General features: G+C 42.1%; 1 protein-coding gene across 1 annotated transcript; it reads left to right on the top strand.

Moving 5' to 3' along the window:
* The first annotated feature begins 1,521 nt into the window (after positions 1-1,521).
* LOC106875312 (5'-AMP-activated protein kinase catalytic subunit alpha-2) lies at positions 1,522-22,720 on the top strand. The gene is made up of 17 exons (XM_089344236.1): positions 1,522-2,336; positions 9,507-9,648; positions 10,213-10,306; positions 10,820-10,964; positions 12,125-12,212; positions 13,328-13,397; positions 14,150-14,304; positions 15,084-15,186; positions 15,613-15,727; positions 16,389-16,450; positions 17,151-17,187; positions 17,842-17,934; positions 18,934-19,004; positions 19,638-19,700; positions 19,847-20,054; positions 20,533-20,562; positions 21,282-22,720. Exons 1-17 carry the CDS (start codon positions 2,237-2,239, stop codon positions 21,380-21,382), a joined length of 1,677 nt encoding a protein of 558 aa, XP_089200362.1. The 5' UTR covers positions 1,522-2,236; the 3' UTR covers positions 21,383-22,720.
* The last annotated feature ends 624 nt before the right edge of the window (positions 22,721-23,344 follow it).

The raw sequence follows: 23,344 nt of genomic DNA, 5'->3' as shown, positions 1-23,344 counted from the left end.
AAATGATGACAGTTCTATGTATTCTCTTGAGCATTTAAGGAAATGTATTTGCTACGTTATTATGTCTGTTGGGAGGGTCATACTATCTAACACACACACTGATTCCACTTCCAGGGTAGCTTGCTTACCTATGATATATGATATAACAAGGCGGTGAGCTGGCAGAAACGTTAGCACGATGGGCGAAACGCTTAGCGGTATTTCGTCTGCCACTATGTTCTGAGTTCAAATTCCACCGAGGTTGACATTGCCTTTCATCCATTTTGGAATTGATTAAATAAGTACCAGTTGTGCACTGGGTCGATGTAATCAACTTAATCCCTTTGTCTGTCCTTGTTTGTCTCCTCTAGGTTTCGCAGCTTATGGGCAATAAAGAAATATATATGATGGGCTTCTTTCAGTTTCCATCTATCAAATCAACTCTTATGGATTCGGTCAGCCTGAGGCAATAGTAGAAGGCACTTGCCCAAGGTGTCAAACAGTGGGACTGAACCCCGAACCATGTGGTTGGGAAAGCAAGCTTCTTACCACAGAATCATGCTCTGAAGTTTCCTATAACACTAAACAGTTTGCTAGTTCATATGTCTTTTTCTTTGAGTTTCTTGTAGTGACCAGTTTAGAAGGCCAAATATGGGCATTGAAGACATCCACTGCAAAGATGTAGTGTACAACATGCCTGTTGTAAGCAGAGAGTTCAGATCACCGTATCTGTGTGTGTGTGCATGCCTGTGTGTGTGTGTATGTATGTCATCATCATTTTGGGCGAGTCACTGTCTGGCTAGTCTCAAGTTTCGTCTGTATGTTCACAAGGTCATCAAGAAAGTTCTGGTCCATTCCTGTTGACCTCGCAAGCATAGAGGTGAAACATGAGTGACAAGAGACTGACTTGATCAAGAGAAAATATAATACAGGCACAGGTGTGGCTTCGTGGTAAGTAGCTTGCTTCCCAACTGCATGGTTCCGGGTTCAGTCCCACTGTGTGGCACGTTAGGCAAGTGTCTTCTACTATAGCCTCGGGCCGACCAAAGCCTTGTGAGTGGATTTGATAAACGGAAACTGAAAAAAGCCCGTCGTGTATATGTATGTATATATATATGTATGTGTGTGTATATGTTTGTGTGTCTGTATTTGCCCCCCCCCTCCCTCCAACATTGCTTGACAACCGATGCTGGTGTGTTTGCGTCCCCGTAACTTAGCGGTTCTGCAAAAAGAGACCGATAGAATAAGTACTAGGCTTACAAAGAATAAGTCTCGGGGTCGATTTGTTCGACTAAAGGTGGTGCTCCAGCATGGCCGCAACCTAATGAGTGAAAAGAGTATAGTTGCCCATAAATCGGAGTAAAAAAAAAAAGAAACAATCTAAAAGAGAATTTGAGCAGCATCAGTTGCGTCTCTTCTCAGACTGAGCTTAGTATACTGGAATGGTAACGTGTTCGTCGGTTCTATGCCAGAAGCAGAAATATACTAGGGTGTGTGTGTGTGTGTGTGTGTGTGTGCGAGCATGTGCGCGTGTGTGTGCGTAAAACTTGTCACCAAACTTACAGAACGGTGTTTTTATCTTCGTCTTGACGACATTTCACACTTCTGCTCTCATTCACGTCATTCAATATTCCTGTGTATTATTTTCTTGATTTCAAAGTTTTATATCATGTGTAATATATATATTATATGTTCGTCATTTCAGCCTGACAGAGCTATATTAATTTATTGACCACAGAGGACGTAAATATGGCCATTGTGAAATTCTATCCCATAGTTTTTGCTTATCGTGGTCAGAAATACTGATTCGCTCAACGGCCCATCTCTTACATCATAGCCTAACACGAAGTCGAGTTATTAGTCCGAGACGAACTAATTTTTCTGTCTTTCTGGGCCACCGTATTAGTAAATTACTATAAGTAACAGATAATTGTTAGACTGTACACGTTTTAAAGCGTTTACTAATTAATTAATTAATTAATTAACTAAAATAATACTGTTGTTATTTCGTTTAAAGTAATTTAAATATCGGTTTAGATTTCATACAATCTGATTCCATCCCATCAGGTCAGATCGAAAACCGGGCTGAAACGAAATAGGTTTTTCTGTCTGTTCTGTGCTACCATACTAGTGAGTATAAATACGACGTGATTGCAGTGTTGTCTTCCTGTGGTTGTTCACGTCTACCTTGGAGTAAAGGTCAACAGAGACAGGACAGCTTTGTAGGATTGGATTTTCGGGTTTTGGGGAAATAATCATGGCGGAAAAGGGTTCCCAGTCGCAGGCAGCTCAAGCTAAAATAGGAAGTTACTTGCTTGGTGATACTCTGGGTGTCGGTTCGTTTGGCAAAGTTAAAAGTAAGTCTGTCATTCCTTCATATTCTATTTCTTCTTTTCAGACAGCTGCAATAGACATTGTTCCTGTTGTTGTTGTTGTTGCACCCTTTGTTGTTGTCCGTCCTTGTTTAACCCCTGCTTTGCCCTGTGAAGAAGATGCTGTTGTCTAACCGTAAGTTAGCCCTGGTTAAGAGGACGTGGTTCTTGTTTAACCCAGAGTTGTCTTTATTCAACTCCAGGTTAAACCCTGGTAAAAAAAAAAAAAAGGTGGTTTTTTTCCTTGTCTAACCCCCAGGTTAGCCCGATGAAAAAGGTACCGTTGTCTAACCGTAAGTTAGCCACCCTGGTTAAAAAGACGTGGTTGTTATTAAACCCAAGGTTGTATCTGCTGAAAGAAATATAGGTGTCCGTATGTAACCCTGGGTTAACCCTGATTAAGAGGACGTAGTGGTTGGCCCTGTGAAGTAGGTGCTGTTGTTTTAACCTTAAGTTAACCTGGGAATGTTGTTTAACCTCTGGTTAGCTCTGCTAAAGAAAACGTAGTTGTCCATATTTAACCTCAGGTTAGCCCTGTGAAAGAAATGCTGCTGTTTAACCCTGGTTAAGGGGACATAGTTGTTGTTTAACCCCAGGTTTGCTCTGTGAAGGGGGTGCTATTGCATAACTCTAAGGTACCTGAGGTTAAGGGGACGTGTTTGTTCTTGTTTAACCCCAACTGAAAGGAATATGGTTGTCTTAATTTAACCCTAGGTTAACCCTACTAAATAGAACGTGGTTATCTTTATTTAACCCTGTGAAGGAGATGCAATTGTTTAACCCTAAGTTAGCCAATGTGAAGGGAATATAGTTGTTTAACCTCAACTTAGCCCTGATGAAGGGAGTGGGTTGTTTAATATTAGGTTAGCCTTTGTGGTGGTGGGGGGCTATAGCCATAGGGAAGAGGATGCAGTTGTCTAACCTCAGGTCAGGGATATTTGGTTTTTGTTTAATACCACATATAACATTAGGACAAACAACAAAAAAGGGGTTTAAAATATCCTATGAATTATTGAAGGATCACAGTTGGTTACTGTGAATACTAGCACACAACTGCTGTAAATTATATGTGCAGTGGTTCCCATTGCACTTTCCTGATACATCCTAACAACACTGTTTCTCTCACTCCATACACAACTACAACACTACCACAACACCATCCTAGCAACACGATCTCTCTCTCACTCACTCCACAAACATCTACATTATTCCACGACACTACTAAAACACAGAAATAATTACAGAGGTATCAAATTGTTGGATCAGGTGATGAAAGTTATGGAGAGGGTCATGGCTCAACTAATTAGGGAGTGAGTTAGTCTAGATGAGATGCAGTTTGGATTTGTGCCAGGGAGCAGCACCACCGATGCTATATTCTTGGTAAGGCAAATGTAGGAGAGGTAGCTAGCCAAAAATAAACCTCTCTACTTGGCTTTTGTTGACTTTGAGAAAGCTTTTGACAGAGTTCCCTGTTCCCTTATCTGGTGGTCAATGTGGAAACTAGGCATAGATGAGTGGTTGGTGAGAGCTGTACAAGCCATGTACAGGTATGCTTTCACTAAGGTGGGGGTTGGCAACAAGTACAGCAATAAATTTAGTGTACATGTAGGAATCCACTAAGGATCAGTCCTCAGCCCCGCCTTGTTCATCAGAGTTGTCCAGCCAATAACAGAGGAATTTAAGCCGGGATGTCCCTGGGAGCTCCTCTATGCTGATGACCTTGTTCTTATAGCTGAATCACTACCAGAAGTGGAGAAATAAATTTCAGATGTGGAGGCATGGTCTGGAATCAAAGGTCTTTCGATTTAATTTAGCAAAAACCAAAATCTTACTAATTAGGAAAGAGGACAAACCACAAATCCCTTCAGGTAGATGGTCCTGCTTGATTTGTAGGAAAGGTGGAGGTTGAAAGTCCATAAGGTGTACCTGGTGCAAGCTATGGACACGTAAGAGGTGCAGTAGTATCAGAAGAAGGTTAACAGGGAAAATAGTCTTTGTTTGGCAGATGCACATGTAGAATAAACACTAGAAATGTACAGGAAATAGACTCCATGATATGTCAAAGGGGGACACTTAGAAGTAGTTGATGGCTTTCTTTATCCAGGTGACCAAATCAGCAGTGGAGGGGGATGCTCTGAGAGTGTAGCTGCTGGAATAAGTTCAGAGAGCTTCTACCTTTGTTGGTAACAAAGGGCCTCTCCCTCAGAGTGAAAAGCAGACTGTATGATGTCTGTGTGCGAGCTGGCAGAAACATTAGGACACCGGGCGAACTGCTTAGCGGTATTTCGTCTGTCTTTACGTTCTGAGTTCAAATTCCACTGAGGTCGACTTTGCCTTTCATCCTTTCGGGGTCGATAAATCAAGTACCAGTTGCATACTGGGGTCGATCTAATCAACTGGCCCCTCCTTAAGCATTTCGGGCCTTGTGTCTAAAGTAGAAAAGAACAGCCGTGTTACATGGCAGTGGAACAGAGGTTGTGCAGGCTTGAAAGACCTGAATGCAGTCTGCTTCACTGGATGTGCAATGTCAGTGTGCATTGCACAACAGAATGTAAGTGTCTTGAGAGAAACATTTGGGTATAAGAGACATCAGATGTGGTGTGCAAGCGAGATGAGGATGCTGGTATGGCCATGTGATGCATATAAATGAGGACCTCTAACTGTGGAAGGAACTTGTGGAAGAGATAGTCCCAGGAAGACATGGACAAGTTGGTGAAGCATGATCTTTGAATGTTGGGCGGTGATGACAAGTGGTCATGACATTTGGCAATTTGCTGTGCTTGAGAAGACTCGTCAAGCCAAGTGAAATTATAATTGTAGCTGGGCCCCGGTGACACGTAAAAGGTGCTCAATACACTCTTGGAATGGTTGGCATTAGGAAGGTCGTCCAGCCGTAGAAGCCAAGCCAAAATCAGACAGGAAGCTCGTGCAGCTCTTTTACTTACCAATTCCGGTCAGACCATCGAATCCAGGCCAGAATGGAAAGCAGATGCTAAGTAACGCTGATGTCTGTTTCTCCCACTCGCTCCACAACACCAACCTAACAACACTCTCTCCCGCTCGCCCCCTACACACGTACAACAGTCCCAAGAGGATCAAACCTGTAGCATCTGCCAGAAAAGTGTCGACCTGGGGGTTCGGCAACTACCAGCGTTATTTGTGCCGTCGGAGCTGTGCCTGGGGCTAAAATAACTCCCTATACTTTTATACACTGTTGTGTCTCTTATTCTTTGTTTTCGTTCTCTCTTTCATTCTTTCACTTTCTTTTGTCTTACCCTCGTTCCTTCGTCTCTCGTTTTTCAACCTCATTCTCTCTGTCTACACACGCTCTCTCTCTCATCTTTTCCTTTTTCTCTTGTCTTTCTCTGACCCCCCTCTCCCTTCTTACTCTCTCTCTCTCTTTCTGTCTCTTTCTCTGTTTTTCTCTCTCTTGCCCTTTCTCTTTAAGTCTCGTCTGTTTGTATCTCTCTATCTATTCGCTCTCTCTCTCTCTCTCATTTTTCTGTTTCTCTTGTCTCGTTCCGACTTCCTTTGTCTCTGTCAGTCTCTCTCTCTGTCAGTCTCTCTCTCTCTCTCTGCTTCTCTTTCATTCCTCCCTCCGTTTCCCATTCTCCATTCATCCCTTCTCTCTTTTCCCCCCTCTTACTTCCGTTCACTTCCAATGATGTAAACAACGATGACCTTGACTTAGAAATATGTCAATAACAACATCGAAGAAGGGGAGGGAAGAAGAAGAAAGAACGTGCGGGAAAGGGGAGAGTAGAACCGTGGTGACATAATGGGAGGGTAACTACGCTACCTTCACTCTCCCTTCCCCTCTTTCTTAGCCTTTCGCTATTCCCCTCCCTTACCTAGCTTATCTTTCTCTTTCCCTGCTTTTGCCCCCTTCCTCTCCTTCTCGCGTAGCCATTTATCCCCTTTTTGTCTCTCGTAACCTCCTCTTCCTACCCCTCTCTCGTAATCTTGTCCCGTCCTCCCTCCATCTCTCTCTTAGCCTTGCCGTTTCCTCCTCTCTCTCTCTCTAAAATTAAGATCACAGCGATAAAGAGACTGTGTGTGTATATATATATATATATATATATATATATGTATATACACATACATACACGTGTGTGTATGTTTGGATATCTCTCTCTATATATATGTGGTGATATATATGTGTGTGTATATATGTAGGTTTCAACCACGCCTATTGGATATACATACATTGTTTTAATTAATACGTGTGTATATAATATATATATATATATATATATATATGTGTGTGTGTGTGTATTTATTTATAAAATGTGTGTACGTGAGTTCCTGAGCACGCCATACGATAAGATCATAATTATCACGTGTGTGTGTGTATATATATATATATATATATATATATATATATATATATATATACAGACACACACGTGCGCTTTATTTACGAGATTTGAAGGTCGCAGTGATGTGAGAACCGCAAATCACCAAACAAAAGCTCTCAGTTTCAGTAAAAGATGGAATAGGAAACCCGTTTGTTTAAACCAGGTGCAGAGGAACGAATGGTGTCAGTGACCAGGTCGCAGACCGTCTGACGAAAACTGACGGTACCAAATAAATGTTTGAGTGAATTAAAATCTTTGGGTTTTTTAATGGCTAATGTGCATCTGCCATATTGTAATTACTATTGTAATGCTTCTGTTTACGTTATTTAGCTCATATTTCTAGCAGAGTTCTTAAGCAAACCGGTTTGGAGAGTTCTGAAGCAAACCGGTTTGGGGTCTTACGATACGCCGTAAGACCAAATCCCTTATGGACGGGTAACCCTATAAACCGGCCTCCCCCATTATAATTTTTTCTTCTCCAGGCACAAAGCCTGAAATTTTGGGGGAGAGGGCCAGCCAATTAGATTGACCCAGTACACAACTGGTACTTAATTTATCGACTGCGAAAGGATGAAAGGCAAAGTCGACCTCGGTGGAATTTGAACTCATTATAACATTAACTGCTCTACATCTTTGAGTGTGCTTCTTCTCTGAATTTATGTTTTTCTACAACCGATCATATATATCAGGGTAAGGGGGCTCCAAAAGGGGTCTCAGGGACTAGTGTCCCTGCCTTCTTGAGCAAGTTTTCCACCGCATTTCTTAAAAATCATGATAAAGGCCTTGGTCTTGGGACCACTCGTCTAGAAACTGAGGTTAGGGGTAAGCAAGGGCTTGCTACCTGTAGAAAACCCAGCTCCAAAAAAGCCCTCATGATAGCAAAGGAGAACGAGCACCAGCCAGCCCAAAGGTTGGGGTGGGCTGCACCTGCCTACCTCGGTTGTTATGGCATTGAGGTAGACCTGGTCACCCCCTTTAACGGGGACAAAACCCAGATTTAAAAGCGCTGGATGATGATGATGATTGAAGTAGGTGTCACATATCAGTGTACTAGTGTTGGTGTCGCGTAAGAAATACCCAGTGTGCCACCCTGTAAAGTAGTTGGTGTTATGAAGGGCATCCAGCTTTTGAAATGAAGCCAAAACAGACTATGGGACCTAGTATGGCCCCCAACATTGCTAGCTCCTGGCAGACTGTCCAACCCATACCAACATAGAAAACGGATGTTGATGATGATGATAATGATGATATATAATTAAATGAAGCAGCTTATTAGCAGAGTTTCACTAAAAAGGGAAACAAGGCACATCATTAGATATGCCTGAGGTTGTTAGAATACTTTCACTGCTAGAAATAAGAGCTAAATGGCTCTGTTGCCGACAGGCTTCTTTCAGATTCCATCTCTCAGATCCACTCACAAGGCTTTGGTTGTCCTGGGGCTATAGCAGAAGACACTTGCCCATTAAAAGACAAAGTTTACAGTTCTTCATTATCATGTTGAACAGCAAACTTTGCTAACCGCCATCGACTCCACCACCACCATCAATGCCACCATCTCCATCATTACCACTCCCACCACCACCACTGTATTTAAACATCTCCTTCCCCAACTCACCACTGTTTTCAGGTCACCATTGACTTGTCCCCCCCCCCCCCACCTCTCCATCTCCACCTCTGTTCAACATCTAAATTATGTACTTTAGTTGTTGTTTACAGAAGATCTTTGTTTTCTTAGTAAATCGGTTCCACCTCCCACCCCCCTTATCCACCCACTCCTCCTGCTATTTCTAACTTGCTCTGTAGCGTATAATGATGTCAAGGAGGACTTCTACGTGGTAGCTGGACCTGCTAGAAATGGCAGCCAAATCTCCCTCAAATCACACCCTACTCTCTTATCTGTGTATATATGTATGTATGAGTGAATGAGGGAGACCTCTACGTGGTAGCTAGACCTGCTAGAAATGGCAGCCAAATCTCCCTCAAATCACACCCTACTCTCTCATCTATGTAAATATGAGTGAATGAGGGAGACCTCTACGTGGTAGCTAGACCTGCTAGAAATAGCAGCCAAATCTCCCTCAAATCACACCCTACTCTCTCATCTATGTAAATATGAGTGAATGAGGGAGACCTCTACGTGGTAGCTAGACCTGCTAGAAATAGCAACCAAATCTCCCTCAAATCACACCCTACTCTCATCTATGTATATATGAGTGAATGAGGGAGACCTCTACGTGGTAGCTAAACCTGCTAGAAATAGCAACCAAATCTCCCTCAAATCACACCCTACTCTCTTATCTATGTATATATGTATGTATGAGCCAATGAGGGAGACCTCTACATTGTAGGTAGACCTGCTAGAAATAGCAGCCAAATCTCCCTCAAATCACACCCTACTCTCTTATCTGTGTATATATGTATGAGCCAATGAGGGAGACCTCTACATGGCAGCTAGACCTGCTAGAAATAGTAGCCAGATCTCCCTCAAATCACACCCTACTGTCTAATCTATGTATATATGTATGAGCCAGGTCTATAGTTGATGACTGTTACCCAAGGCTGCTACACAATGGGACCGAACCCAAAACCATGTGTTTGCCAAGAGAGCTCTTTTACCACACAACCACGTCTGTGCCTGACCAGAAAAAGGGGGGAGGGGCTATTTTTTATTATTATTTTTATGATTTTTGTTTCTTGATTTGTTTAAATAATAAAAACTTATTTCTCGTTTTGTTTGTCCCGTATATTAATTAATTTGTTTTGTTTTTTTTTGTTTTTCTCTTTGCAATTTTCCCAGTTGCCACCCATGAACAAACGAAGCAGAAAGTTGCCGTTAAAATTGTGAACCGGAACAAAATCAAGAATCTGGATGTCGTCGGAAAGATTCGCAAAGAGATCCAAAACCTCAAACTGTTTAGACATCCACATATTATCAAGCTGTAAGTATTATGGGGGGGGGGGGTGATGGTGGTGGTGGTGGTGGCGGTAGTAGTAGTAGTTGTGGTGGTGGTGGTAGTAGTTGCGGTGGTGGTGGCGGTAGTAGTAGTAGTAGTAGTTGTGGTGGTGGTGGTGGTGGATCATCTGTTCTGATTAAATCATCTAACCCATGCCAACATGGATGTTAAATGATGTATATATATGTGTGTGTGTTTGTGTCTCCTTGTGTTTGACATCACATGACAGTCGTAAACGAGTGTCACTGTCATACAAGCAGCATCATTCATTTCCAACATTCTGCAGAAGCATGTCTGGCATTTGGGAAACCTTACCTTACTTGGAGACAGGTGAGGGTTGGTGACAGCAAGGACATCCAGCTGTAGAAAATCTGCTTCGTTAACCCTCTTCTAAGCCATGCAAGTAAGGAAAGGGAAAAAAAACTGCAAGATTTAAAAGAAACAAACAAATTTTCATTGAAAGTTTTGTATTTTTATGTGTTTTTCTCTTTTTTTTTTCTTTTTCATCTCCACCCTGGTGTTCCGTCTGTCTGTGTGTCCTCCCTGCAGTTACCAAGTGTTCAGCACACCAACAGATATTTTTATGGTGATGGAGTTTGTATCGGGCGGTGAATTATTTGATTATATTGTAAAACATGGAAAGGTAAGGCACCAGCTTTTCAGTGTGTGTGTGTGTGTGTGTGTGTGTGTGTGTGTGTGTGTGTGTGTGTGTGTGTGTGTGTGTGTGTGTGTGTGTGTGTGTGTGTGTGTGTGTGTGTGTCTCTCTCTCTCTCTCTCTCTCTATGTCTATTCATTTGTCTGTCTGTCTCTCTCTGTCTGTCCCTCTGTCTGTCTATCTCTCTCTCTTTGTCCGTCTGTCTGTCTCTCATTCTGTCTGTCTGTCTCTCTCTCATTCTATCTGTCTGTCTCTGTCTCTGTCTCTCTTTCTCTCTGTCTGGCTATCTCTCTTTCTCTCTGGCCCTCTGTCTGTCTGGCTCTCTTTCTCTCTGTCTGTCTCTCTTTCTGTCTGTATCTCCATCTCTGTCTGTCTCTGTTTCTCTCTGTCTGTCTATCTGTCTGTCTCCATCTCTGTCTGTCTCCATCTCTCTGCAACCAACGACCTGTACATTCACCTGTCTCCCTCTCTCTCTCTCTCTCTCTTTCTCTTCTCTTCCAGCTGAAAGATGCTGAGGCAAGACGATTCTTCCAGCAAATTATTTCAGGTGTTGACTATTGCCACCGCCATATGGTGGTACATCGTGATTTGAAACCTGAAAACCTTCTTCTGGACCATCGGCTCAATGTGAAAATTGCCGATTTTGGTGAATATTCAGTTACAATTATTATTATTCTTTTTAACTCAAATTTTGTTGGAACTCCTGGAATCTTGCATGTGTTGCAGGCTTGCTACCTGCAGCCTAGGTACCATGCTATCCGTTCTTTTCAATTATCTCATACTTTCCTGATTATTCTGGCTGTGCCAAGGAGGCAAACCTTTTGTAACAGTTCTACTGGGCACTCTATTCCAATTTCCTTTATATTCCTCCTGATGCCTTTTATTATTATTATTATTATTACCACATTCTCTGAGTAGTTGGCGTGAGGAAGGGTATCCAGCTGTAGAAACTCTGCCAAATCAGATTGGAGCCTGGTGTTGCCATCCAGTTTCACCAGTCCTCAGTCAAATCGTCCAACCCATGCTAGCACGGAAAGCGGACGTTAAACAATGATGATTATTAAGGTGACGAGCTGGCAGAATCGTTAGCATGTTGGACGATATGCTTAGCTGTGTTTCACCCATGGCTGCGTTCTAAGTTCAAATTCCACCGAGGTCGACTTTGCCTTTCATCCATTCAGGATCGATAAATTAAGTACCAGTTGCGTACTGGAGGTCGATGTAATCAACTAGCTCCCTCAGCCAAAATTTCAGGCCTTGTGCCTTTAATAGAAAGGCATCGGTTATCAAGCGATGGTGGGGGGACAAACACACACACACACACACACACACACATATATATATATATATATACGACGGGCTTCTTTGAGTTTCCGTCTACCAAATCCACTCACAAGGCTTTGGTTGGCCCGATGTTATAGTGAAAGACACTTGCCCAAGGTGCCACACAGTGGAACTGAACCCGGAACCATGTGTTTCGTAAGCAAGCTACTTACCACACAGCCACTCCTGCGCCTATATAAAATCCTTCTTCACTACCAGCGATCCCACTCGTACACCGTTGATAATTTGTACTCTGTTGTCACTTTCCTCATGGATAATAATATTTAGTTTAATAAGTACAACGAAATAATCGTTTTCTGCTGTCGTCATGTTAAAATAGCTGTCAGCACTGAGTTGTGTCCCTTTGATATTGCATTTCTTGTCGCTGGTTGCAGTGACGATGTCGCACGCCGCGGTGCTGGTGACGTCACTGTGGTTTTGTTTTTGTTGTTATCAGCAATGTCTATGTTCGTATTTTCTCAGGGCTTTCAAACATGATGATGGACGGAGAGTTTCTGCGAACCAGCTGCGGTTCACCGAATTACGCTGCACCAGAGGTTATTTCTGGAAAGTAAGTATAATTAATTACGTCCTTTTTTTAATTGTGAAATTGTCCATGTGATTTCTACATGTGTGGGTCTCTGCTGCATGTTATATTTATATTGCAAACAATATAAATTGAAATTAAATTAAAACTCCCAGTAAGGGAGGTGTTTTAAGGTCCTCATGGAAAAACCCACAAAAGCCACAGGTGCCTGAACAACAGAGCAAGAGCCCTTCTTTTTTTTTTACAGGTACACACTCAGAATTGGTCCATTCACACTGGCCCTTCTTTCAACATTCACTCATCTTTCAACAAACTTGTTACAAGGCAACACTTCCCCCTCCACCCTCAACTTCCTTTTCAAGTGACACTTGAAGAAGTTGATGAGGCCTTGGCCAAAGAGGAAAGGGTCTGACTTTAGCCCTTTCAAACGAGTCCACCATACAACCTCTTTCGCTACAGCCAATAGAGAAATAAAAATTGCCTGCCCCTCCTGGCCAAAAGAGGGTGGCATGGCAATAATAATAATAGCTTCAAATTTTGCCACAAGAGCAGCCATTTTGAGGGAGAGGATGAGTCGATTACATCGACCCAGTGCATAACTGGTACTTATTTCATCGACCTCGGCGGAATTTGAACTCAGGACATAACGGCAGATGAAATACCGCTAAGCATTTCACCCAGCGTGCTACCGATTCTGCCAGCTCACCACAATAATAATAATAATAATAATAATGATAACAATAATAATCCTTTCTACTAAAGGCACGATGCCTGAAATCTTGGGGGATGGGAATAGTCAATTACATTGACTCCCAGTGCTCATTTGGTACTTATTGTATGGACCTACCCTCCCCTCCCCGCTAGAATGGAAGGTCACGTGAACCTCTGTGAGATTTGAACTCAGGATGTAAGCAATTTGCCCAGCATGCTTACGACCCTGCGAACTTGCTGCCTTGAGAACAGCAGCATAAGAAATAGATGAGAAATTGGGAGATGGGGGGTGGGGTGGGGCATGAGAGTGATACAGTGTCGGAGGCAAAGGTCAAAGTTACCTGTTTGTCTTTGTGTGTCTGTCTCTCTCTTTCTCTCTCTCCCCCTCTCTCTACTGTACTAATGTCTCTCTCTTTTTCTCTTTCCAGACTGTATGCTGGTCCAGAGGTTGACATCTGGAGTTGTGGTGTTGTTTTATATGCCTTGCTGTGCGGAACGGTACGCTGATACGCTCAATTTTTAACACCAACGCGCACACACACACACACACACACACACTCTATCTCTCTCTTTCTTTCTCTCCCTGTCTTTTCCCTCACTATTTCTCTTTTCTCTCTGTCTTCCCATCTCTTCCTCTCTCTCTGTCTTTCTCCCCTCTCATTCTCCTTGTCTTCTCCCTCTCTCTCCCTCTTTCATTCTCTCCTCTCTCTTTCCATGTCTTTCTCCTTCTCTTTCATTCCCTCCCTCTCTTTCATTCTCCCTCTCTTTCATTCCCTCTCTCCTCCTCCCCCCTCCACCATATGCCAGTATCCAGAGATGAAGCAATGTCCCTCTGCTTCTCTGGTTTGCTTTTTACTCTGTGAAACAATTTGGTGATGCAAATCTGTTTTCTCTTTTGTCTCTCTGTCTTCCTTCCTTTCTTCCTTCCTCCCTCCCTCTCTCTCCCTCTCCTTCTCTCCCTTCCTCTCTCCTTCCGTGTGTGTGATGAGGCAATGTCTGTGCTCTTTATGGACCTTGCTGTGAGATGGTAAAGGGATGGCCCTTTTTACTCTCCTTATATGCTCTCTCTCTCTCTCTCTCTCTCTCTCTCTCTCCCCCTGTATCTCTGTCACTCTATCCCACCTCTCTCTATTCACCCCCTCCCCCATTGCAATCTATCCTACCTTCCCCACCACTTCCCCATCCGTAACTGAATGCTAGCCACAGCCTCCTCATCATCTCCATCCTTCTTCTAATCCTTGTCGTTTCAGCTTCCATTTGATGACGAACATGTTCCAACATTGTTTAGAAAGATTAAGTCCGGTATGTTTCCAATCCCGGATTATCTAAGCAAGGACGTCACTAATCTATTGGTCAAATGTCTACAGGTAGATCCATTGAAGAGGGCCACCATAAAAGATATCAGGTAAGGATTGCTCTGTGTTACAGTTGTGCAAGTGAAGGCGCATGGCTTCAAAACTTAGGGTCAATTTGCTCGATTAAAATCCTTGAGTGTGGTGCTCCAGCATGGCAGCAGTCCAATGACTGAGACAAATAATAGAAGAAAAGAAAAAATATCATTGGGAGTGAGATTCAGCTGTTATGTTGCTGCTGGATGTCTGTCACTGAAGAGTCCAAGGGAGGGTGAAATCACAGGACGTGACTGTTCCATTGGCTGCAGCAGATGATTCTCGTTTGTCAATGATATAAACACGTGCCTCTTCTTTGTAACTTTTTCAAACCAAAACGTCTCTTAAATAACTCTTTGCTATCTCAAACCAAATGAGAAGGCCTCTATGTGGATCACTCAACATGCTAGAACTGGCAGCCAATTCTTCTTTAAATCTTTAAATCACACCATACCGGTAGATATCAGGTCTGGCAGAAACCTATACAGACTCATAAGGCCCGCGAGGGTACAATGCTTTCCTCATGAATGGGTCATTAGTTTATCTTACAGTGAGTGCTTTTGATACCAAACTGTCCAAGACTGCTCATGGAACAAAATTAAAACCTTCCATCATAATTCCATGTTTATGTTCCAAACATCAGATTAATAATGGTAAAGTTATTTGACTAAATTCTTCCTTATTTTCAAGATTATTTGAAGCAAAATTGGATGAACTTCAAGAGAAATATGGTAACAAAAGGGTTAAAGTGATCTTCCATCAAAACTCCATTTTAACCTTGACCTTTGTTTTTCAGAGAACACGATTGGTTTAAAGTTGAACTCCCACATTATCTGTTTCCCTCTGTTGATGAAGACTGTAACGTCATTGATACGGATGTAGTGAAGGAGATTTGTGAGGTAAGAACAATGTGATGTGGTGGCTTTGATGCTGTGTCTGATGTGGTGACCTTGATGCTGTCTGTGATGTGGCAGCCTTGATGCTGTGTCTGTGATGTGGTGGCCTTGATGCGTCTGCGATGTGGTGGCCTTGATGCTGTCTGTGATGTAGTGGTCTTGATGCTGTATCTGATATGGTGGTCTTGATGCTGCGTCTGCGATGTGGTGGCCTTGATGCTGTGTCTGTGATGTGGTGACCTTGATGCTGTCTGTGATGTAGCTGCCTTGATGCTGTGTCTGCGATGTGGCAGCCTTGATGCTGTGTCTGCGATGTGGTGGCCTTGATGCTGTGTCTGTGATGTGCTTGTGTTTAATGTATGTTTGTGATGTAGTGGTTTTAATCCTTGTCCCACTACTTAATCCAGTGTCTACCTCTTTTTCTTTCAGAAATACAATGTCACCGAGAATGAAGTGCGTTCGGCCATTTACAAGAACGAGCCCCACGATGAGTTACTAATTGCATATAACCTCGTTATTGATAACAAACGAATAGAAACTGAAGGTCAGTCAATCATTGTGCACCCACACTCACTGGCAGCCTTCACTCTCTGGCGGCCTTCACTCACACTCCCAGGCAGTCTTCTCTCACACTCTCTCTCTCTTTCCTATAGATACACATGTCCAGTTTGAACTTACTGTCTGTCTGTCCGTGTCTTCTCTTTGTCTCTCTGTTTGCCTGTCTGTCTATTTGTCTCTGCCTGTTTCTGTCTGTCTGTCTCTGTCAGTGTAACTCTCTCTCTCTCTCTCTCTCTCTCTCTCTCTCTCTCTCTCTCTCTCTCTCTCTCTCTACCTGCTTGTCTTTGTGTGCCTCTCTGTTTTGTCTCCCAGTTTCTGTCTGACAGACATGCAGACAAAAAGACGCACAGACAGAGCTAAGCTGAAAGATACGTCCACACACATGCACAAGACAGTCTTCTTTCAGTTTCCATCTGCCAAATCCACTCACAGGGCTTCGGTCGTCCCAGGGCTGTACTAGAGGACATTTGCTCAAGGTGTCACACTGTGGGACTGAACTCGGAAGCGTGTGGCTTGGAAGCAAGCTTCTTAACTCACAAGCAGACACCACTACAATACTACATCAAAACCATACCATACAATACCACTACAGCACTATACCATTGCTTTTACTATTCCATGACCGTTCTTTCTTTTCTGTTTCTCAGCATGCCGAGAAAATAAGGATTTTTTCTTAGCATCAAGTCCTCCAGCAGATTCATTTATGCTGGTAAGTAGTATTATTATTATTATTATTATTATTATTATTATTATTATTATTATATAAGGTGGTGAGCTGGCAGAATCGTTAGCACACTGGGTGAAATGCTTAGCAGTATTTTGTCTGTCTTTACGTTCTGAGTTCAAATTCTGCTGAAGTCGATTTTGCCTTTCATCCTTTCGGGGTCGATAAATTAAGTACCAGATGTGTACTGGGGTCGATCTAAGCGACTGGTCCCCTCCCCCAAAATACCGGGCCTTGTGCCTAGAGTAGAAAAGATTATTATTAAGGCAGCGAGCTGGCAGAATCATAAGCAAAATGCATAATGGCATTTCTTCTGTCTTTGTGTTCTGAGTTCAAATTCTGCCACGGTTGACTTTGCCTTTCATCCTTTCGGGGTTGATGAAATAAGTACCAGTTACACAGTGGGGTCAATGTAATTGACTTTATCCCCTTCCCACAAATTTCAGGCCCTGTGTTTATAGTGGAAAGGATTATTATTAAAGCAGTGAGCTGGCAGATTCGTTAACATGCTGGACGAAATGCTTAACGGTATTTTGCCAGTCGTTACGTTCTGAGTTCAAATTCTTTCGGGGTCGACTTTACCTTTCATTCGTTCGGCGTCAATAAAAATTTCTGGCCTGATGCCTTTAGTAGAAAGGGTTGTTGTTCTTCTTCTAACATGAACTTCCTTTATTTTTCTTTACAGTCAAGTCCCCTCAAACCTCACCCAGAAAGAATGCCAGGTAAGTTCAAATATTTTGTGTTTTTGGAATTATTTCATTAACCCTTTTGATACCAACCCGGCTGAAACCCTCTCTGGCTCTGTAGTACAAATGTCTTGTTTTCATAAGTTTTGGATTAAAATCTTCCACCAAACCTTAGTCACAATTTATGTTCCTAACACTAGCTTAATGATAACGAAGTTATTTTACTAAACTCTTTGTTATATTTAAAATTAATTGAAAGAAACACAGAACATCTCAACAGAAATATGGTAACAAAAGGGTTAAGAAGAAAAATAATCAGCAGAAGACATAAGAGAAGGAGACCTCAATGTGGTCAGTCTATATGCTAGAAATAATAGCCTAAATTTCCTTCATCCATACCCTGTGTCACAACAGTTAGCTGGTGCTGGCCACTTGAGCCTACTGGCGAGTATTTAAAGAGAAATTTGGGTTTACCGTGGATTACCCTTAGTAGACTGACATGCCTTAATATGGTAGTATCCCCTTTTGATCAGTGTAAACCCAACTGTTTTTGTGTGCTGTAACTAATCCTTCAATATTGATCTGTTTGTCTTCGGCCCTTGTGGCCAATAAAAGAAATCATTATGATTATTGTTATTTTTGTTATTATTAATATTATTACTGTAATTGTTTGCCTATTGTGTCTTTCAGAATTAAAGAATGTAAGCCGTACCCTCGACCCACTGTTAGCTACTGAGAATAAACTTCACCACACTCCAGCCAAGAAAGCGAAATGGCACCTGGGTAAGCATATCAGTTCCTACCTCGTGTGTGAGTTTACGAACGCCTCTCGTCATGAACAAATTGGTTTATGAACAATTTTTGTAACATTAAGTGTCTCAGGTGGCACGCTGTGTCTCGAGTAACACACATGAAATCAGCAACAATGGTTGGCAACAAGGTGGGACAATCAGTAGCAGAATGTCTGTCTGCTGCCTTGCTTTCACTCAGTACACATCCCTGCTTGAATTCACCAGGTTTTTCTTGAATTTCTTAGGATCAAAATAGTTTTGGTTTATGAACATTTTGGATGACAAACGGCCTTCAGGAACACATTAGATTCGTAAACCAAGGTTGCTCTGTATACCATTATCATTGTTTTAACATCCAATTTTCCATGTTCTGCATGGGTCGGATGGAATTTGTTGAGGCAGATTTTTCTGCAGCTGGATGCCCTTCCTGTCATCAACCCTCTCCTGCTTCCAGGCAAGGTGATATTTCTTTGTGGCCAGAAATGTTTTCATGAAAGACTGGAAACGAAAAATACACTGCCTGTATGACAGTGGCACTTGTTTACAACTGTTATATAGTCTCAAAACAAAGAGACGCGTGTGTGTGCACACACCCACGCACATGCATGCGCATGTAGTATACACCCACGCTCACACAATGGAATTCTTTCAGTTTTTGTCTATCAAATCCACTCAGAAGGACTTGTCCAGCCCAAAGCTATATATTAGAAAATACTTGCCCATGGTGCCACACTGTGAGACTGAACCTGAATCCATAAGGCCCCAAAGTGAGCTTCTTAACCTCACAGCCAAGCCTGCACCATGCCTGAATGTAACAACGTAATTTGCTGGGAACAATAATGGGGTAAGAGGTGGTTCCATACTCCTCAAAATCCCTGGAGCTCATGAAACAGGGTTCCAACACCAGATGCAGTTTGAAGTTTTACCCAGACAAGTTTCAAATTAAATCTAATTTGAACTACATTTATCATAATCCCCTATTATATTACAGGTATTCGGTCTCAAAGTAAACCTCAAGACATTATGTATGAAGTGTTCAGAGCTATGAAAACCTTAAATTTTGTGAGTAAATTTTAAAAATTTTCTAATTTGTTTTCTATGTTGTCTGTTGTGTGACATGTCGGTATTAGATGGTGGTGGGCATGGTTGAGTTACTTATACGTAGAATTTTACTATATTACATATAGTATTTATATGCACGTTAATGGATTATTGTTGTCATGACGTGTGATGAAAGACAGAGCTAGTGTCAACCTTTAGGCACAAAAACAACTCTATTCATACATATATATATATATGATGTACTCCCCTGTTGAAGATGACATGAGCGTTCAGCTTTTTGCCCAACGACCTGCACAAATGATTTGCAAGTGATCAAATGTATGTGTTGTACATTGGCTTTCTTTCTCTTTCTCTCTCCATCAAATTGATGTTGCCTGAACAGGTGCAGTGCATCACACATCAGGTGTCGAAGTGATCACAGAGCACGAGATGGTCTTGGAATTGAAACCACAATCACATGATTGTGAGTGCAACACCCTAACCGATAGGCCATGGGTCCTTATATATATATATATATACACACACACACACACACACACACACACACACACACACACACACACACATGCGCACACGTGTACCTATGTGTCATATTAACTTTTATCTGTTTTGTTTTCTCTCTCTCTTTTACAGGAGTGGAAAGTTGTAAACCCATTTTATGTCCGGGTTCGTCGGAAGAATTCTTCTGGACGATATGTAAGTGACCTCTGATAAATAATCTCCCCCACTTCGCCCCCCCCTCCCCGGCCCCAATATTTCATGCTTTGTGCCCTTCTTAAAAAAAACAACCTTTGATGTTGTTGTCTCTAATGCCGTTGTTGGTGTCTTCTCTCCCCGTGCAGGTCCGCATGAGTTTGCAGCTCTACCAGGTGGACCAGAAGAGCTACCTGCTTGATTTCAAGAGCCTAAACACCGTCGATGTCAACGAATGTTCCCCTTCACTGCCTGCCGCAGGTGGTCGCGCTTCGACAGGCAGCCCCCCCTTTCTGGGGGCTACTGCTGCGGCTGCTGGTGGTGCTACTTCTAGTTTGGCCTCCTCGATATCATCAGGTAAGGCTCACTCTGACTCTGACTCGGACGGGCGGGAGGTGTTGGGTAGGGTGGGGGTTGTTTGTGGGGGAGGAAATTGTGGCATTTTGTGGTAGAGGCTATGGTGATGGTGGTGGTGGTGGTGGTGGTGATCATGGTGATAGTGGTGGTATTGATGATGTTTACTGTGGTGGTGGTGGTGGCAATGATGGATGTTGTGGTGGTGACAGTAGAGATGTTTGCTATGACGACGATGGTGGTGGTGCTGGTGATGCTTGCTATGATGTTGATGATGATGCTGGTGATGACAGTGGTGGTGGTGGTAGTGATGTTTGCTATGATGCTGGTGGTGGTAGTAATGATGATGATGGTGGTGATGGTGGATGTTGTGGTGGTGTTGGTGATGCTTGCTATGATGATGATGATGATGATGCTGGTGATGATGACAGCACTGACAAAACCGATGTTTAATTTCCCCTTTTCTCTCTTTCATCTCCAGACGCAGCTGAAGAATTTCTTCAGACTTTAGGTGAGTCTCTCTAAATTTCCTAATAATTCTTTCTGGTCCCTGTTGATAGCCTAAACACGAAGGGCTCAATCTTGATTCTACCTCGTGAGTGTACCCCACTGGGGTAAACTTTGCTTTTCATTCCTCCGGAGTCGATAAAATAAAGTACCAGTCGTGTACTGGGGATAAGTGGTATATCGACTACCTCCCTCCCCTCAAAATTGCTGGCCTTGTGCCAAAATTTGACACCGTTATTATTATTATTATTATTGTTATTATTATTAATATTATTATTATTATTATGAGATTGTAAAATCGTTAGCATTCCAGACAAAATGCTTGGCGGCATTTTGTCCTTTGCGTCCCAAGTTCAAATTCCACTGAGGTCGACTTTACCTTTCATCCTTTCAGGGTCGATAAAATTAGTACCAGTTACGCACTGGGGTTGATGTAATTGACTTGATTCTTTCCCCAAAATTTCAGGCTTTGTGCTTCCAGTAGAAAGGATTATTATTATTATTATTATTATTATTATTATTGTGGTTCCTTTTTTGCCAGTTGTGGTTTTGTCTGCATGTATGTATGTGTGTGCACATGCACATCTGTGTGTGTGTATCTGTGGGTATGTATACCTGTCTGTGTGTGTGTGTATGTGTTTCCTACATCTCCTTGTGTGTGTCTCCCCTCATCAAACATTGCCCCGTCTAACTCCGAATACCCTTTCCTCTCTTCCATTTCAGATGAGAACCAAGAAAACAAGGAACCGCAGAAGATGCAGACTCACCAGACCCTGGAGTTCTTTGAGATGTGCTCCAGCCTAATTATAACTCTCGCTCGTTAGAATCTCTTCCATTTTAATTGTTATTAATCTGGCTCGTTAAGCCCTCTTTAGTTAGCACCTGCGCATCTCTCTCCTTCCCCTCACTGCTCTCCTCTCTCTCTCTCTCTCTCTCTCTCTCTCTCATCTTGCTCCTCTTTCCCTCTCTTGTCTCTCTCTCTCTCTTCCTCTCTCCTTACTCCCATTTCTCCCCCCTCAATCCCCCCCCAGCCCTACTATATACTAAATATATCCATATCTGTAAATATTTTTCCAATTTCTTTCCTTTTTTTCTTTTTCTCTTTTTGTCTTCTTCCTACCTTCCACTCCTTTTTCTGACCCCTATTTTATCTAGATTTCAACGCATACCCACAGTCAAGTCTGTATTTAGGGATCAGTTTGCATTTCATAGGGCACTTCTGGGTTGGAGATGGTTGTCCTGGGTTGGGCATAGGGCCCCGCCATAGCCCTTGATCAGGACAGGATTGGCTGACAAAAGTCTTGGTGGAGGAGGGGGAGCAGGGGGCAAGAGGCACATGATGCCTCCTTTCAGATTCCTTGTTTGGTTAAACACTGTATTGTCCCCTTAACTATTTGCAACCCCTTAAGAACTCCTTGCTTGATAAAACACTGTACTGTGACCCCTTAAAAACGTTTTGCTTCATTAAACACTACTATACTGTCTGTCCCCTTAAAAACTAAACTTCCCCCACCCCATGCAGCTCAGTTTTATTACTCCCTTTCTAATAACCTTCATGTTTGCTGCCTATGGCCCTTATCTCCCAACCCCTAACTTTAACATTATTTACTCCAGCGGCCCCTATTTACACCATGACAAAAGATTTTTCCTTTAGTTTTTTTTTCAATCATTATTGCTAAGGATGCAGAATTGGTAGATTGGCAGGCTAAATTGCAGAATTGGTAGATTGGCAGGCTAAATTGCAGAATTGGTAGATTGGCAGGCAAAATTGTAGAAAAGGTAGAATGGCTGGCTGAATTGGTAGATTGGCAGGCTACATTGTAGAAATGGTAAACTGACAAGCTAAATCACAGAATTGGGGGGTTGGCAGATTAAATTGCAAAATTGGCTGATTAATAGAAAAAAAAATTTGTAGACTGACATTCAAAATTGCTGAATTAGTAAATTGGCTGATACAATTTCAAAATTGGTAGAAAATGGGACAAACAGGTTTATAATATCAGTCCAGGTCTCTTTACATGTCAGGGTTAATGTTACTTTTCATTTATTAAGTACCAGCTGTGTATTGAGGGATTCAGTTGACTATATCCTACCTCAAAAATTTGTGGCTTTGTGCTAATATTAGACAATATTAATAATAATAGTAATAATAATAATAATAATGGCTCTTATGGCTTCTGGTCTTAACTGAATTTTGTCCTGGTGTAAAAGATGGCCTACAGCAAAATATTCTGCTTAACACCACAGATTTGCTTGTCAGTTGTTTGACCTTAACCAGTTGAGAATGTCCCTTGGTGGCTGACGATATGTGTATCTCTGATCACGAGCAGAAGTAGTGGGGGAGCATCATAGCCATGTGTTGAGAGGTATTCTTTGGGGTTTGGATAATTCACCCTTGGAAACATAGGTGTGTGTGTGTGTGTGTGTGTGCATGTTCACTACTGTCATTAAGGATGTATGTTAGGTGTATATATATATATATATATATATATATATATATAAATAAGTGTTGTAGTTTGCTTGAAGCATTGTTATATTAAAGAAGATAAAAAGAGAGTTTTATAAAATCTTTATATTTCGGGCGAAGGCCCATCTTCAGATGAAAGAATAGTCTGAGCAAAGTCCAGTTATGTACCATATTTCTGTTGAGATGCTCTGTGTTTCTTGCAAATAATTTTAAATATAACAAAGAATTTAGTAAAATAACTTCGTTATCATTCATCTAGTGTTAGGAACATAAATTGTGACTAAGGTTTGGTGGAAGATTTTGAGAACTTTTGAAAACA

Source organism: Octopus bimaculoides, chromosome 28, assembly GCF_046866305.1.
Source record: "Octopus bimaculoides isolate indiv1 chromosome 28, ASM4686630v1, whole genome shotgun sequence".
Classification (NCBI taxonomy): domain Eukaryota; kingdom Metazoa; phylum Mollusca; class Cephalopoda; order Octopoda; family Octopodidae; genus Octopus; species Octopus bimaculoides.
The sequence above is the reverse complement of the archived record's forward strand: the minus strand, read 5'-3'. Positions and strand labels throughout refer to the sequence as shown.

Coding starts and splice junctions, on each gene's coding strand:
- LOC106875312 (XM_089344236.1), top strand. CDS start 2,237: ATGGCGGAAAAGGGTTCCCAGTCGCAGGCAGCTCAAGCTAAAATAGGA. Junction 2,337..9,506: donor TTCGTTTGGCAAAGTTAAAA/GTAAGTCTGTCA, acceptor CAATTTTCCCAG/TTGCCACCCATGAACAAACG. Junction 14,305..15,083: donor GCCACCATAAAAGATATCAG/GTAAGGATTGCT, acceptor TTTGTTTTTCAG/AGAACACGATTGGTTTAAAG.